Raw genomic sequence first — 13639 nt, forward strand, 5'->3', positions numbered from 1 at the left:
ATTAAACTGTTTGTCTGTTGAGATTTATGCAAATGTTACCAATTAGCTATGGAAAGCACATACCTCGCTGAAGCCTTGGAACTTTCCATCAAAAAGTTGTTTTTGGAAAATGATATACACCTGCATTTGCCACCTGTTCTTATTTTACCTTGCTTAATCTCCCTCATCATTTTTCTAAAAGGTTCAAATCTATCAGACTCACCAACTCTTCCTAAAACTCCAACCAAACCTTTATCTGTAATTTCACTTTTACTTTCTTCTTGTCCCACAGGTCATACTTGACATTCCAAATATTTTGGTTGTCAAATTTTTACCTTAAGCTTGAGGCTCTTTGTTTTGGCACCTACTGAGATCTGGTGCATGTATATATAATTGGAATTGGAAAAGGGGTTTTGATTCGCACTACCTTCATAATCCAAAGAAGTCCCGTTTGCTTTCTGTATAATTAACAGCAGATTGCTTTCGGTGTGTGTTTCTTCATACTCTTAATCTGTCTGTCGGGACATGAAGGAAACTAATTACTCCCTTGCAGACATTTTCAATGAGGCTTCACTGGCATCAGAACTGAAAGGAATATTAAAAATGGAAAACCACTCTAGCCATTCAACAGGAGTCGAAACGTAATAAGGCACAGCAAATCCGAACCATCTGGAAAAAGACCTTAAGGCTACGAGCTGCGGTCTTAGCTTGCTTTCTCATCTTGATAACTAAAAAAAGTGAAATTTTGAAGATGGCGTAAATCAAATTGGACCATGCCCACCGAGGGTTATGTGGGGGTAAACAGTTCATTTACTGCTTCTTTTGTTATTTCCCACCACAGTGAGAATAATGAGCAGAAACTCAAGACAAAATAATCTGGTTTGAAAGAAAAAAGTGGACATTTTTATGCTCATTTTTCAGGTCAGCTTGTTTTGTCTTGCACAATATCCATCCAGCAAACATCATAACCTCATAGTTATTAACACAGCCTTGCTTTCATCTGTATGTAAATGATCAGACTCCTTACAAAGACTCCACTGATTGTGTTTATACAGCACTGGCTTAAATCTGATAGTTCCATTACGACAACCTTTCATACTCATATAGAAACAGATGCACAAGATCATCTCCTTTTCGCATATTGTTGTGTCGCCATGCAGTCGACCTTCATCTAAGGTGATTTGCATCGATTGTGATGGTCCATCCTACAGTTATTAAGTATAGAAAATAGAGAGTAAAAAGCTTATACAGGCTGATTTTGCTTGAAGCCAAATACAGAATCAATTCATTAATCAGATCTAAGAATATCAGCTTTCTGTAAAGTCATTACAGAGTTCTGATAAGTTATGATGATGGATTGGAAAAATAAAGGAGATGAATGACCTTTCAAATAAAGGGTTGTCAGTAATTATTAGTGTTAATATATAAAACATAACATTTATTATGAGAAATTATATGCAAGGCCCCACTATGGACGACATCATGTCCAGGGTGTGTTAGTGGTGATAAAACATGAAAATAAGATTAAATTAAGTTCTTTGCTAAAGAGAATATTAATACTATTTTTACATTATAGTCCGAGTTTCTGGGTAAGAAATATACACCGATCAGGCATTACATTGAAACCACCTCCTCGTTTCTATACTCACTGTCCATTTTATCAACTCCACTTACTATAGGAGCACTTTGTAGTGCTACAATTACTGTCTGTAGTCCATCTGTTTGTCTACATACCTTTTTAGCCTGCTTTCACCCTGTTCTTCAATGGTCAGGACCACCACAGAGTAGGTATTAGTGTTAGTGTGTGTTGTGCTGCTATGAGTGGATAAGATCAGCAATGCTGATGGAGTTTCTAAACACCTCACTGTCACTGCTGAACTGAGAATAGTCCACCAACCAAAAATTTCCAGGCAACAGCGCCCTGTGGGCAGCGTCCTATGACCACTGATGAAGGTCTAGAACAGGGGTCTCAAACTCGCGGCCCGCAGGCCGATATTTTGTGGCCCCCGACATAACGTCAAAGTTCATTGTTAGTGCGGCCCGCGCGGTTTTCTCACATGCACCTATTTTGCCGAGTCGTTGCGCAACTCTTTACCCTTCTCATTTTATTATTTTTTTCACTTAGCAACGTATTAGCAACGTCACTTGGCTGAAACGTGATTCAGAGCGACACCAAGTGGAAGGAAAATATATCCTGTCAGACAGTGCAAGGAACAGAGGACAGAAAGGTGCGATCACAAAAGAAAACGAATTTACCAAGAACAATTTAATCAAAAAGAGCAAGAATTTAAAATATATAAAACAGACAATGCACTTGATATTAAGAATTAAGAGAGGTGAAGTAACATGGACACCTGAGTTAGCTCAGTGGCGGAGAGATTTGGTAGAGCAGAAGGATGTGTAGGATGTAAACAAAAAGAATAAAATCTAGATCACTTTATTTATGAATGTGAAATGCATAAACACCTGAGAGATAAATTTAATAATGATAAGAAAAACGAAGTGCTCAAAAAAGCTATGAACAATGATAAAATTTTCAAATTCCTCTCAGAATATATAGAAAGGGCTTTCTGAATAATATCCCAAACACATAATATCCCAAACACAAATTGGGCAGAGGTGGAAAGAGTACTAAAATATTGTACTCAGGTAAAAGTACTACTACTTTAAATAATTTTTACTGAAATACGAGTAAAATTACTAGTCTAAAAACCTGCTCAAGTAAAAAAGTAACTCATTTAAAACGTACTCAGAGTAAACGTTACTTTGTTACTTGTGTTAGTAAAAAAAAAATTCTTAACAATGGGGGGGTCTCTCCTGTGTAATGCAAACAGGACAAGTGGATATATCTCACAATAGTTGTTTTTATTTAAAATATAATAGAAAAAACATGTTGATAGAACATTTAAAACATTTAGGGATGTGTAATGTGTAATTTTAGTACAGAACATCCCATAAAACATTTTCAAACTGTATAACCACTGAAGTTGGCATTAATTGTGGATTCTATAGACCAGCCTTCTTTTCATCACCAACAAATACCAAACAACAGTCATACTGCAAATCTCATAACTCAAAACAAGTCACGGTTACAAGTGTTGTGACTTTCACTAAATGACCCAAAGAAAACCTTCAAGATGTAAGACAATTCTGGGAATAATGGATCTTTGAAGGTTTCTGGCAGCAAAGAGTAGTTAAAAGAAGCCTATGTTCTGAAGAATTGTTCATGTTCTGAACTGTTCTTAATAAAGATTGAGAAGTTTGGATCAGTTGTACTTTTGTTTGGAATACCTGAAACCCTTTTTTTGTGGAATACTTGATGCGGCCCAGCCGCTCCTAGACTCGGCCCCCCCCAGGTAAATTGAGACCCCTGGTCTAGAAGATGACCAACTCAAACAGCAGCAATAGATGAGTGATCGTCTCCGACTTTACATCTACAGGGTGGAACTAGGTAGGAGTGTCTAATAGAGTGGACAGTGAGTGGACACGGTATCTAAAAACTCCAGCAGCGCTGCTGTGTCTGATCCCCTCGTACCAGCACAACACACACTAACACACCACCACCATGTCATTGTCACTGCAGGGCTGAGAATGATCCACCACCCAAATAATACCTACTCTGTGGTTGTCCTGTGGGGGTCCTGACCACTGAGGAACAGGGTGAAAGCAAAATAAAAAGGTATGTAGAGAAACAGATGGACTACAGTCAGTAATTGTAGAACTACAAAGTGCTTCTATGAGATGCATGTTGGATAACTCAAAATGTTTTGGAAATGAATGGCAAATAGGAGTAAGCAGCAAGCAGAACAACAGACTGATTCTGCTGATTCAACTGTAAGCCAATAAACAATGATTTTTTTTTTTAAATAAACACATTCTGATAAGCTCTAATTGAATTAAAGTAAGGTAAAACCTTCAACTGATGCAGCAAAAGACCTGATTTACTGATAATCTATACTGCTCAGATCCTTTGTATTTAATGCACATTAACTGTAAGTAGACTATGAAAAAATGGACTTGAGTTATATTGATTATATCATCTATATAGCTATAAATGTTTTCCTAAGACACATTTGGATGTAAAATATTCAACATTAAATGTACAGAAGATGCTTATAACCTTTCTTTTATTCCAGTGTTTGCTACAGAAGTGCATCTTTTCCTAATTCTGATAATAAAACATGCATAAGAGCCTGCTATGGTGGCATAGCTGGTAAAGTGAATGTCACAGAGCAATATGGTTCCATTGGTTCTGGGTTTGACCCTAGTTTACTGTGGTCTAATAAATGACTACGTATTACCCGTAGTGACCTCTACTGTTAACATAAGGGACACTCACTCACTCACTTTCTTAACCGCTTATTTAATTAGGGTCGCGGGGGGTGCTGGAGCCTATTCCAGCTTTTCAATGAGTGCAAGGCACACAGTAACACCCTGGGCGGGGCGCCAGTCCATCGCACTCATACACACTCATACACACACCCATTCACCTATAGGGCAATTCAGTGTCTCCAGTTAACCTGACTGCATGTTTTTGGACTGTTGGAGGAAACCGGAGCTCCCGGAGGAAACCCACGCAGACACGGGGAGAACATGCAAACTCCGCACAGAAAGGACTCAGGACCCAGGACCTTTTTGCTGTGAGGCGACAGTGCTACCCACCGAGCCACTGTGCCACCCACATAAGGGACATAAAAAGAAAAAGTCAAAAACTGTTTTATACTGTTTTAAAAACATGATGATGGTGATGGTAATAATTCTTCTGCTGATTAATCTGTACTGGGACTTAATTACCAGATTAATTACTAGCAACACTTTCCCATAACATATGCATCTGAATCAACACAATCTGCAGGGAACCTTCCCCTTTCATCTGGATATTGTTTTATACTTATTTCATTATTTACACTCAAGTAATGCTTTATTCATTACACCCCTTTTACAAACTCAAACAGAACATCTAGACTAAATAAAAGACTCGGAGAAATAGTTCCAAGGCCAGAATAAGCTACTAATTGGCATTATTTGAGTGTGCAAAAACAAACAATAAAGCCTATCAAACTAAATAACAAGTTTTTATAAATAACAGCATGAATACAAATGTTAGACGGTGGCCATTAAAATCTGCTTTAAAATGTAAAACAGTAAATACATACAATAATAAAAGGAGAAACAAAGTCTTCTGTTCTCTGCTGTGCGATGGTTTAATGTAGTGTTAAGAACAGCTGGAACAGCATCCATAATATCATTTTAAATTAATACCTCAAAGCAGTTCAACTGGCTGAGACTGGTTACCACATAAAACCAGTTTGATGAGTTGTTATAGTAACATACTTGATATATTTATATTACCTTTACCTTAAAATAGCTTTTACATTTTAAATAACATATACACGGATCAGCCATAACATGAAAACCACGTCCTTGTTTCTACATTCACTGTCCATTTATCAGCTCCACTTACCAAATAGGAACACTTTGTAGTTCTACAATTACTGACTGTAGTCCCATCTATTTCTCTGCATGCTTTGTTAGCCCCCTTTCATGTTGTTCTTCACAGCAGCACTGCTGGAGTTTTCAAACACCTCACTGTCACTGCTGGACTGAGAATAGTCCACCAACCAAAAATATATCAAGCCAACAGGTCCCTGTGGGCAGCATCCTATGACCACTGATGAAGGTCTAGAAGATGACCAACTCAAACAGCAGCAATAGATGAGCGATCGTCTCTGACTTTACATCTACAAGGTGGACCAACTAGGTAGGAGTGTCTAATAGAGTGGACAGTGAGTAGACACGGTATTTAACAATGTGCAACATGACAAGATTTTTTGTTACTTCTAAAACTAAAGCAGTTCATTTTTCACCCACAGGAGACATATTTGATTAGTCTCGCTGACCACGCACACACACATGTTTAATGTTATCCAGTTCAGTCTGAAAAAAGGACCGTTGGTTAGCAAAACTTAAAAATAGGGCTAACAGTGAAGATAATCGGTGACAAAAGCAATAACAGCTGTTATACGACATGGGTGTGTGTGTGTGTATGTCTTTAAGAGAGGTGTATAGTGGGAGATGCTCTGTTCACAATATCGCTATAAGTGATTCAGGAGTCGATTCGTATAAAGGGAAGCTTGTGCACGTTCTGAGTTTCTCTCCTCACTCAGCTCTCTGTTTTTACTGTAATTAATGAATGTTGCTGTTTTAAATAAACTCCAGCTTCTGGAACATTTTGTGTGACTCGCTTTACTTACTGGTCAGAGACTTAATTAAACTGACTATTACCACAGAGCGGTAGCCAAGCCAGAATTATTCTGCCTGTGAAGCTAAAAGTTAGCTACTCTTGGTTTTCTGTCAGTCAAAGCAAAGCATCCTGAACTAGAGAACTTAGCATTGATGTACTTTTGCCTCTACTTGGCTCTGTGAAGTAACGTTTTCTGCTCTCATCTACATTAAAGCAAGTATGGCTTATGATTTACAACTGGCTGTAACTAATATTAAACCACAAATTTCTATAATGTGCTCATTGAATAATATAGGGCTGTATTATCTTTTTTGAAGTAAATATTTAAATCAGCAAAATTGCATTGTATGTATGATATGCACAATGTAAATTATATTGTTTTAGCTTGTTAAGAGCTTTCGCAATGGTTTTTTCGCGAAGGTTGATGGGAGGGGAGGAGGAGGGGGGTGCAAGTTCGTGGTCGGCACACGGAAGGGGGTGCATGTCCAAAAAGGTTGTAAACCACTGATTTAGTGTATGTAAAGTGTCAAGGATTCTGTGTGTAATGTAAACGGGCACAGATTATGTCTAAAACCATAATACTACTATTATATAAACTAAGATAAAACTTTACACAGGTTGGTATAACTTGTTTGTAGAAGGTCCCGGGTCCGGGTCCGGGTCTGGGTCTGTGCGGAGTTTGCATGTTCTCCCCGTGTCCGCGTGGGTTTCCTCCGGGTACTCCGGTTTCCTCCCACAGTCCAAAAACATGCCACCAGGTTAATTGGAAACACTGAATTGTCCTATAGATACCTAGCCGCTAGATGCACTAGTGCATTGTAGTGCCGGTCCCAGGCCCGGATAAATTAGGGAGGGTTGTGTCAGGAATGGCATCCGGCGTAAAAAATTGTGCCAAATCAATGAGCGATCATGAGGATGACTCGCTGTGGCGACCCCTGAAAAAGGGAAAAGCCGAAAGAAGAAGAAGGAGGTATAACTTGTTTGTATTCAGACTTGGTAATGTCTGGCGGAACAATCAACTGCAGTTAAATTACCTTCATCTAGGTGTTGCTTACCTACAGACTCCAATAATTTGAATACAGCCCATGTGGTCTGATTAATTTGGAGCATGTTATTTCTGAATAAATGAATGAATAAATGAATAAATAAATAAATGAAAACAAAAAGAAAAATGAAATGTGACTACCCACACCAAAACAAATGATAAATAAATAAATTAATTAATTAATTAAAGAAAAAGCAGTGATGAAATTTTATATTATTCCTGATTTAAAAATATATTTTTTATGTATAATTAATTTATGATCATTTACAAAAGCCTGTAACAAGTTCTAAGTTTAAAAAATGTTGGGACAATGGTAAATAAAGCAAATAATCCAACCATTTCTCAAAACAAGCTTCTCAAAACTCCAGTGGAAGGATTTCAGGACTTTAGATTTTTACACCTTCAACCCTCTACATATTAATAACATCCAGAAAATACTTTGAGCTGAAGTTCACCTGAAATGAATTAGTGCACAGTAGGGCTGGGCGGTATATTGCAAATATCGATATATTCGATATTACTTTTTACACAATGTTAAAAATGTCGTAAGTATTCGAGTATGCCTAGGATACACAGGTTACCATTTGAGTCAGAAAAGACTCTTTTAAACTAATTATTCATTGGAATCGAATCAGGGAGCTGTGCTTTTATCTATGGTAAAGATTCATTCGTTTTTTGCTCACTCTATTTCATTACGATGTTGTGCTTAAACAAACTAATCAGAGCTTCCAAATTCAGATTTTGGGCGGAACTTCAATCTCTCTCTTCATTGGTTGTTGTATAAATGACAGCTTAGTGAACGAATGACCAGTTTCAGCTTTTTACCAAAAGCCGAGAGAATAATTGATCTAAGACGGTTTACATTAGTTTGGTGAACAAACACAGTTGGAAATGGATTTATATATTATGGAAATATTCTGGAAACATACAGGATGGCATCCAAGAGGACAACGAGTAGATTATATCCCTAATGGACCAACACACGGAATAGATTTGGCTTCAGTTTAAAGAAGAGAAGCTCAGGTAAGCAGCGGTTATTATTATATGCTGCAGTGTGGTTGATCTGAATCGCGGTGCAGCTTTTTATCAAGAGCTTTCATTTTCCAATGATAGCAAAGCATTATCAAATATTGAATTAACTTTTTCAGGATTTTTTTGATGCTCATTTATTCGAAGTGAATTGGACAGCATAAATGTGATTGTGAGATTCTGCTGGTTTGTTTGATATTGTCAATATATATTTATAACATATAGATATAATATCAATATTGTCAATATTAATACAAATACATTGTGTTTTTAAGGTAACATAAACAATATAAGCTAAAATTCGGGCAGTGGCCTGCCATTGTACTTTAAGTTTATATTATATCATATCGTATGTCACCACTTCTTAAAAGCATATCAAGATATGACTTTTTTAGTCATATCACCCAGCCCTACTGCACAGTGAAAATATGTATCCTAGTCTGACAAGTTGAGATTAATCATTAATAAAATAAATAAAAAGGACCATCCAGATTATTACCAGCGTGAATTTTAAAAGCAATGGTTGTAATGGTATGGGGGGATGTTAGTCTAAATTTGTGCAAGGAAAATGGCAAAATGGTTTAATAAGGTAAAACACAAATATTGTGTTATATTGTACAGTTTAAATATTATTGAACAAATAAAAAATATTTAAAAAATAAAATTTAAATTGGTGCATCTCACATACTGTTCCAGTTTTGAGGTTTTTAGGTTGTAACTGAGGTTTGATGTGAATACTGGTGGTATGTAAAGTACCAACATTAAAACATCACATTATGAATCATAAAGTGCTGTTTTACTAACCTGTAAATGAGAATATCATCTGTGGAGCTGTTATACTGGATCTGGTACATCCGAACTCCAGGAATATGGCTTTGTGATGGCCAGCGGATGGTGGCTGACGTGGCTGTTACCTCAGTCACACTCACCCGTTGTTCCACTCTGTTCTGCCCCCCGCTGCTGTTTGACTTTATAGAGGTGGGCATATCTGAGGGCCCTGGTTCTGGTTCTAGTTTGGGGTCATAATGAGGCGAGGGGTTCACCACTAGTTCCACTGGGGCTGTGGCTTCTCCAGCAGCATTGGATGCTATGCAGGTAAATACACCTGAATCCTTCACTGTGGCGGTCAAGATGTCCAGAGATCCATTCTCAAAGGAGGTGGTTCGAGATGTGTTGGCTATCAGCTTGCCATCCGGACTCACCCAGTGCGTACTGGGCTCAGGATCTCCCACTGATCTGCATCTCAGGCTCACCTCTTGACCCTCCATAACGAACATTTTTGAAGTGTGGCGCGTGATCATAGGCGGCTCACAGACAAACTCCTCCTCGCGGATAGTCCAGAAGTATTTCCCGGCTAATTCTTTGGGAGAGGCGCAGGTTTCAAGGTCATCCTCGCGTGTCAGTCGGCGTAGCCATACCAACTCGCAGTTGCAGTGCAAAGGGTTTCCACCGAAGCTCAGCACCAGTGCTGTAAGTGGCGAGCCTTTTATTTTGGCGTAAACCGGAATGCGCTGGAACAACGGATCCAGAGGAATCTTTTTCAGCTTGTTGGAGGTCATATCCAGTCTAGCTAGCTTGTGTAGGTTGGAGAAAATGCCCTCAGGTACAAACTCAATAAGGTTATGATCCAAGCTGAGTGTATTGACGCTGACAAGAAGTGAAATAGTATCCCATGGTACGTTTATTAAGTTGTTGTATGAGAGGTCCAGGTCCTCGAGGGTTTCTAAAAAGTCCTGGAATGCTCCATTGGAAATATGCTGCAACTGGTTATTGGCTAAAATCAAGTGGCGCAGGTTAACCAGACCTTGGAGATGGGTGTCATCCAGCGACGTGAGGCGGTTTCCATCCAGATGAAGAGCATGGAGCTCCTGAAGGTCAGCGAAGGCGTAGGGCAGGATCAGACTTATAGTGTTGCGTGACAGTGTCAGATGGATGAGGCTGCTCATGTTGGTGAAGTCCCGGTGCCGGAGCGTAGTGATGAAGTTGTCCATGAGTCGAAGCTCGGCCGTCTGCCGGTCGATGTTGGGCGGCACGAACAACAGGCCCGTCTTGGCGCACAGCACCGTGTAAGAGGGGAGGAGATTCTGACAGGTGCAACGCTTTGGGCACAGCATCGAAGTGACAGGCAGTGCCAACAGAGACAGGCACAAGAGCACTCGTTCCATGGCTGCACTCCTGCAAAATCAAAACAGATCCAACAATCAAAAAGAGGCTTTAGCATGGAGGCTAAGCACTCACTCCTGCCCTGGATTTTTTTCCTGCCTTTCACAGTAAAACTCATGGCTTTTTTTTACACTCATACACACCTACATGACATAACACAATCAAACACAAACCTTTATCATTTACATATTCTGCATTTAGCAGACGCCTTTATACAAAGCAACTTACACTGACCAGCCATAACATTAAAACCACCTCATTGTTTCTACACTAACTTTACATTTTATCAGCTCCACTTAGAAGCACTTTGTAGTTCTACAATTACTGACTGTAGTCCATCTGTTTCTCTACATACTTTTTCAGCCTGCTTTCACCCTGTTCCTCAATGGTCAGGACCCCCACAGGACCACCACAGAGCTGATATTATTTGGGTGTTGGACCATTCTCAGCAATGCAGTGACACTGACATGGTGGTGGTGTGTTAGTGTGTGTTGTGCTGGTATGAGTGGATCAGACACAGCAGCGCTGCTGGAGTTTTTAAATACCGTGTCCACTCACTGTCCACTCTATTAGACACTCCTACCTAGTTGGTCCACCCTGTAAATGTAAAGTCAGAGACGATCACTCATCTATTGCTGCTGTTTGAGTTGGTCATCTTCTAGACCTTCATCAGTGGTCACGAGACGCTGCCCACGGGACGCTGTTGGCTGGATATTTTTGGTTGGTGTACTATTCTCAGTCCAGCAGTGACAGTGAGGTGTTTAAAACTCCACCAGTATTGCTGTGTCTAACCCACCACTACCATGTCAGTGTCACTGCAGTGCTGAGAATGATCCACCACCTAAATAATACCTGCTCTGTAGTGGTCCTGGGAGAGTCCTGACCATTGAAGAACAGAATGAAAGGGGGCTAACAAAGCATGCAGAGAAACAGATGGACTACAGTCAGTAATTGTAGAACTACAAAGTTCTTCTATATGACAAGTGGAGCTGATAAAATGGACAGCGAGTGTAGAAACAAGGAGGTGGTTTTAATGTTATACTGTATATACAGTATATATATACAGTGTATCACAAAAGTGAGTACACCCCTCACATTTCTGCAGATATTTAAGTATATCTTTTCATGGGACAACACTGACAAAATGACACTTTGACACAATGAAAAGTAGTCTGTGTGCAGCTTATATAAGAGTGTAAATTTATTCTTCCCTCAAAATAACTCAATATACAGCCATTAATGTCTAAACCACCGGCAACAAAAGTGAGTACACCCCTTAGTGAAAGTTCTTGAAGTGTCAATATTTTGTGTGGCCACCATTATTTCCCAGAACTTCCTTAACTCTCCTGGGCATGGAGTTTACCAGAGCTTCACAGGTTGCCACTGGAATGCTTTTCCACTCCTCCATGACGACATCACGGAGCTGGCGGATATTCGAGACTTTGCGCTCCTCCACCTTCCGCTTGAGGATGCCCCAAAGATGTTCTATTGGGTTTAGGTCTGGAGACATGCTTGGCCAGTCCATCACCTTTACCCTCAGCCTCTTCAATAAAACAGTGGTTGTCTTAGAGGTGTGTTTGGGGTAATTATCATGCTGTAACACTGCCCTGCGACTCAGTTTCCGGAGGGAGGGGATCATGCTCTGCTTCAGTATTTCACAGTACATATTGGAGTTCATGTGTCCCTCAATGAAATGTAACTCCCCAACACCTGCTGCACTCATGCAGCCCCAGACCATGGCATTCCCACCACCATGCTTGACTGTAGGCATGACACACTTATCTTTGTACTCCTCACCTGATTGCCGCCACACATGCTTGAGACCATCTGAACCAAACAAATTAATCTTGGTCTCATCAGACCATAGGACATGGTTCCAGTAATCCATGTCCTTTGTTGACATGTCTTCAGCAAACTGTTTGCGGGCTTTCTTGTGTAGAGACTTCAGAAGAGGCTTCCTTCTGGGGTGACAGCCATGCAGACCAATTTGATGTAGTGTGCGGCGTATGGTCTGAGCACTGACAGGCTGACCCCCCACCTTTTCAATCTCTGCAGCAATGCTGACAGCACTCCTGCGCCTATCTTTCAAAGACAGCAGTTGGATGTGACGCTGAGCACGTGCACTCAGCTTCTTTGGACGACCAACGCGAGGTCTGTTCTGAGTGGACCCTGCTCTTTTAAAAAGCTGGATGATCTTGGCCACTGTGCTGCAGCTCAGTTTCAGGGTGTTGGCAATCTTCTTGTAGCCTTGGCCATCTTCATGTAGCGCAACAATTCGTCTTTTAAGATCCTCAGAGAGTTCTTTGCCATGAGGTGCCATGTTGGAACTTTCAGTGACCAGTATGAGAGAGTGTGAGAGCTGTACTACTAAATTGAACACACCTGCTCCCTATGCACACCTGAGACCTAGTAACACTAACAAATCACATGACATTTTGGAGGGAAAATGACAAGCAGTGCTCAATTTGGACATTTAGGGGTGTAGTCTCTTAGGGGTGTACTCACTTTTGTTGCCGGTGGTTTAGACATTAATGGCTGTATATTGAGTTATTTTGAGGGAAGAATAAATTTATGCTGTTATATAAGCTGCACACAGACTACTTTTCATTGTGTCAAAGTGTCATTTTGTCAGTGTTGTCCCATGAAAAGATATACTTAAATATCTGCAGAAATGTGAGGGGTGTACTCACTTTTGTGATACACTGTATATTAGGGCTGTCAAACGATTACAATTTTTAATCGCGATTAATCTCAGAATTTCATATCGTTAATCGCGATTAATCGCATTTAAAAACAATCTGTGTAAATGTTATAGAAAACAAGGATTTTTAAGTGAAATGTTACAATTAAAATGGTGAACACATTTTATGCTAAATGTACTTATGTTAAAAACTGCTGGGACAAGAGTAAGGGAGTTTTATTCACTCACATACTAGGCAGTAATACTATCCCTTGACTTCGTATAAATGTCAGACTGTAGGTTAAAATTTCTCCATCAGCAAACATTGTGAGTGTTTTGAGCCTTTGGGGCTTCCATAGTGCATGGAATAGCATGCTTGGCTAACGGTATGACTCTAAGTAATAAAGTGTTCTGCTCCCGACAACTTGTGAATATACCGTGTATTTATTTCTTTATTAAGCAAGTGCATCACTACAATGCTCGGTTACATTATGTTAAC

General features: G+C 39.7%; 1 protein-coding gene across 1 annotated transcript in view; it reads right to left on the reverse strand.

Moving 5' to 3' along the window:
• si:cabz01090165.1 (uncharacterized protein LOC100333421 homolog) overlaps positions 1 to 10462 on the reverse strand; it is a 31997-nt gene extending 21535 nt beyond the window's left edge. Inside the window, exon 1 of the mRNA XM_063004462.1 lies at positions 9102 to 10462. Within this exon, the coding sequence (XP_062860532.1) occupies positions 9102 to 10462 (1361 nt within the window). The remainder of the gene's footprint in view (positions 1 to 9101) is intronic.
• Positions 10463 to 13639: the final 3177 nt, after the last annotated feature.

Source organism: Trichomycterus rosablanca, chromosome 11 (genome assembly GCF_030014385.1).
Source record: "Trichomycterus rosablanca isolate fTriRos1 chromosome 11, fTriRos1.hap1, whole genome shotgun sequence".
In the NCBI taxonomy this organism is placed as follows: Eukaryota; Metazoa; Chordata; class Actinopteri; order Siluriformes; family Trichomycteridae; genus Trichomycterus; species Trichomycterus rosablanca.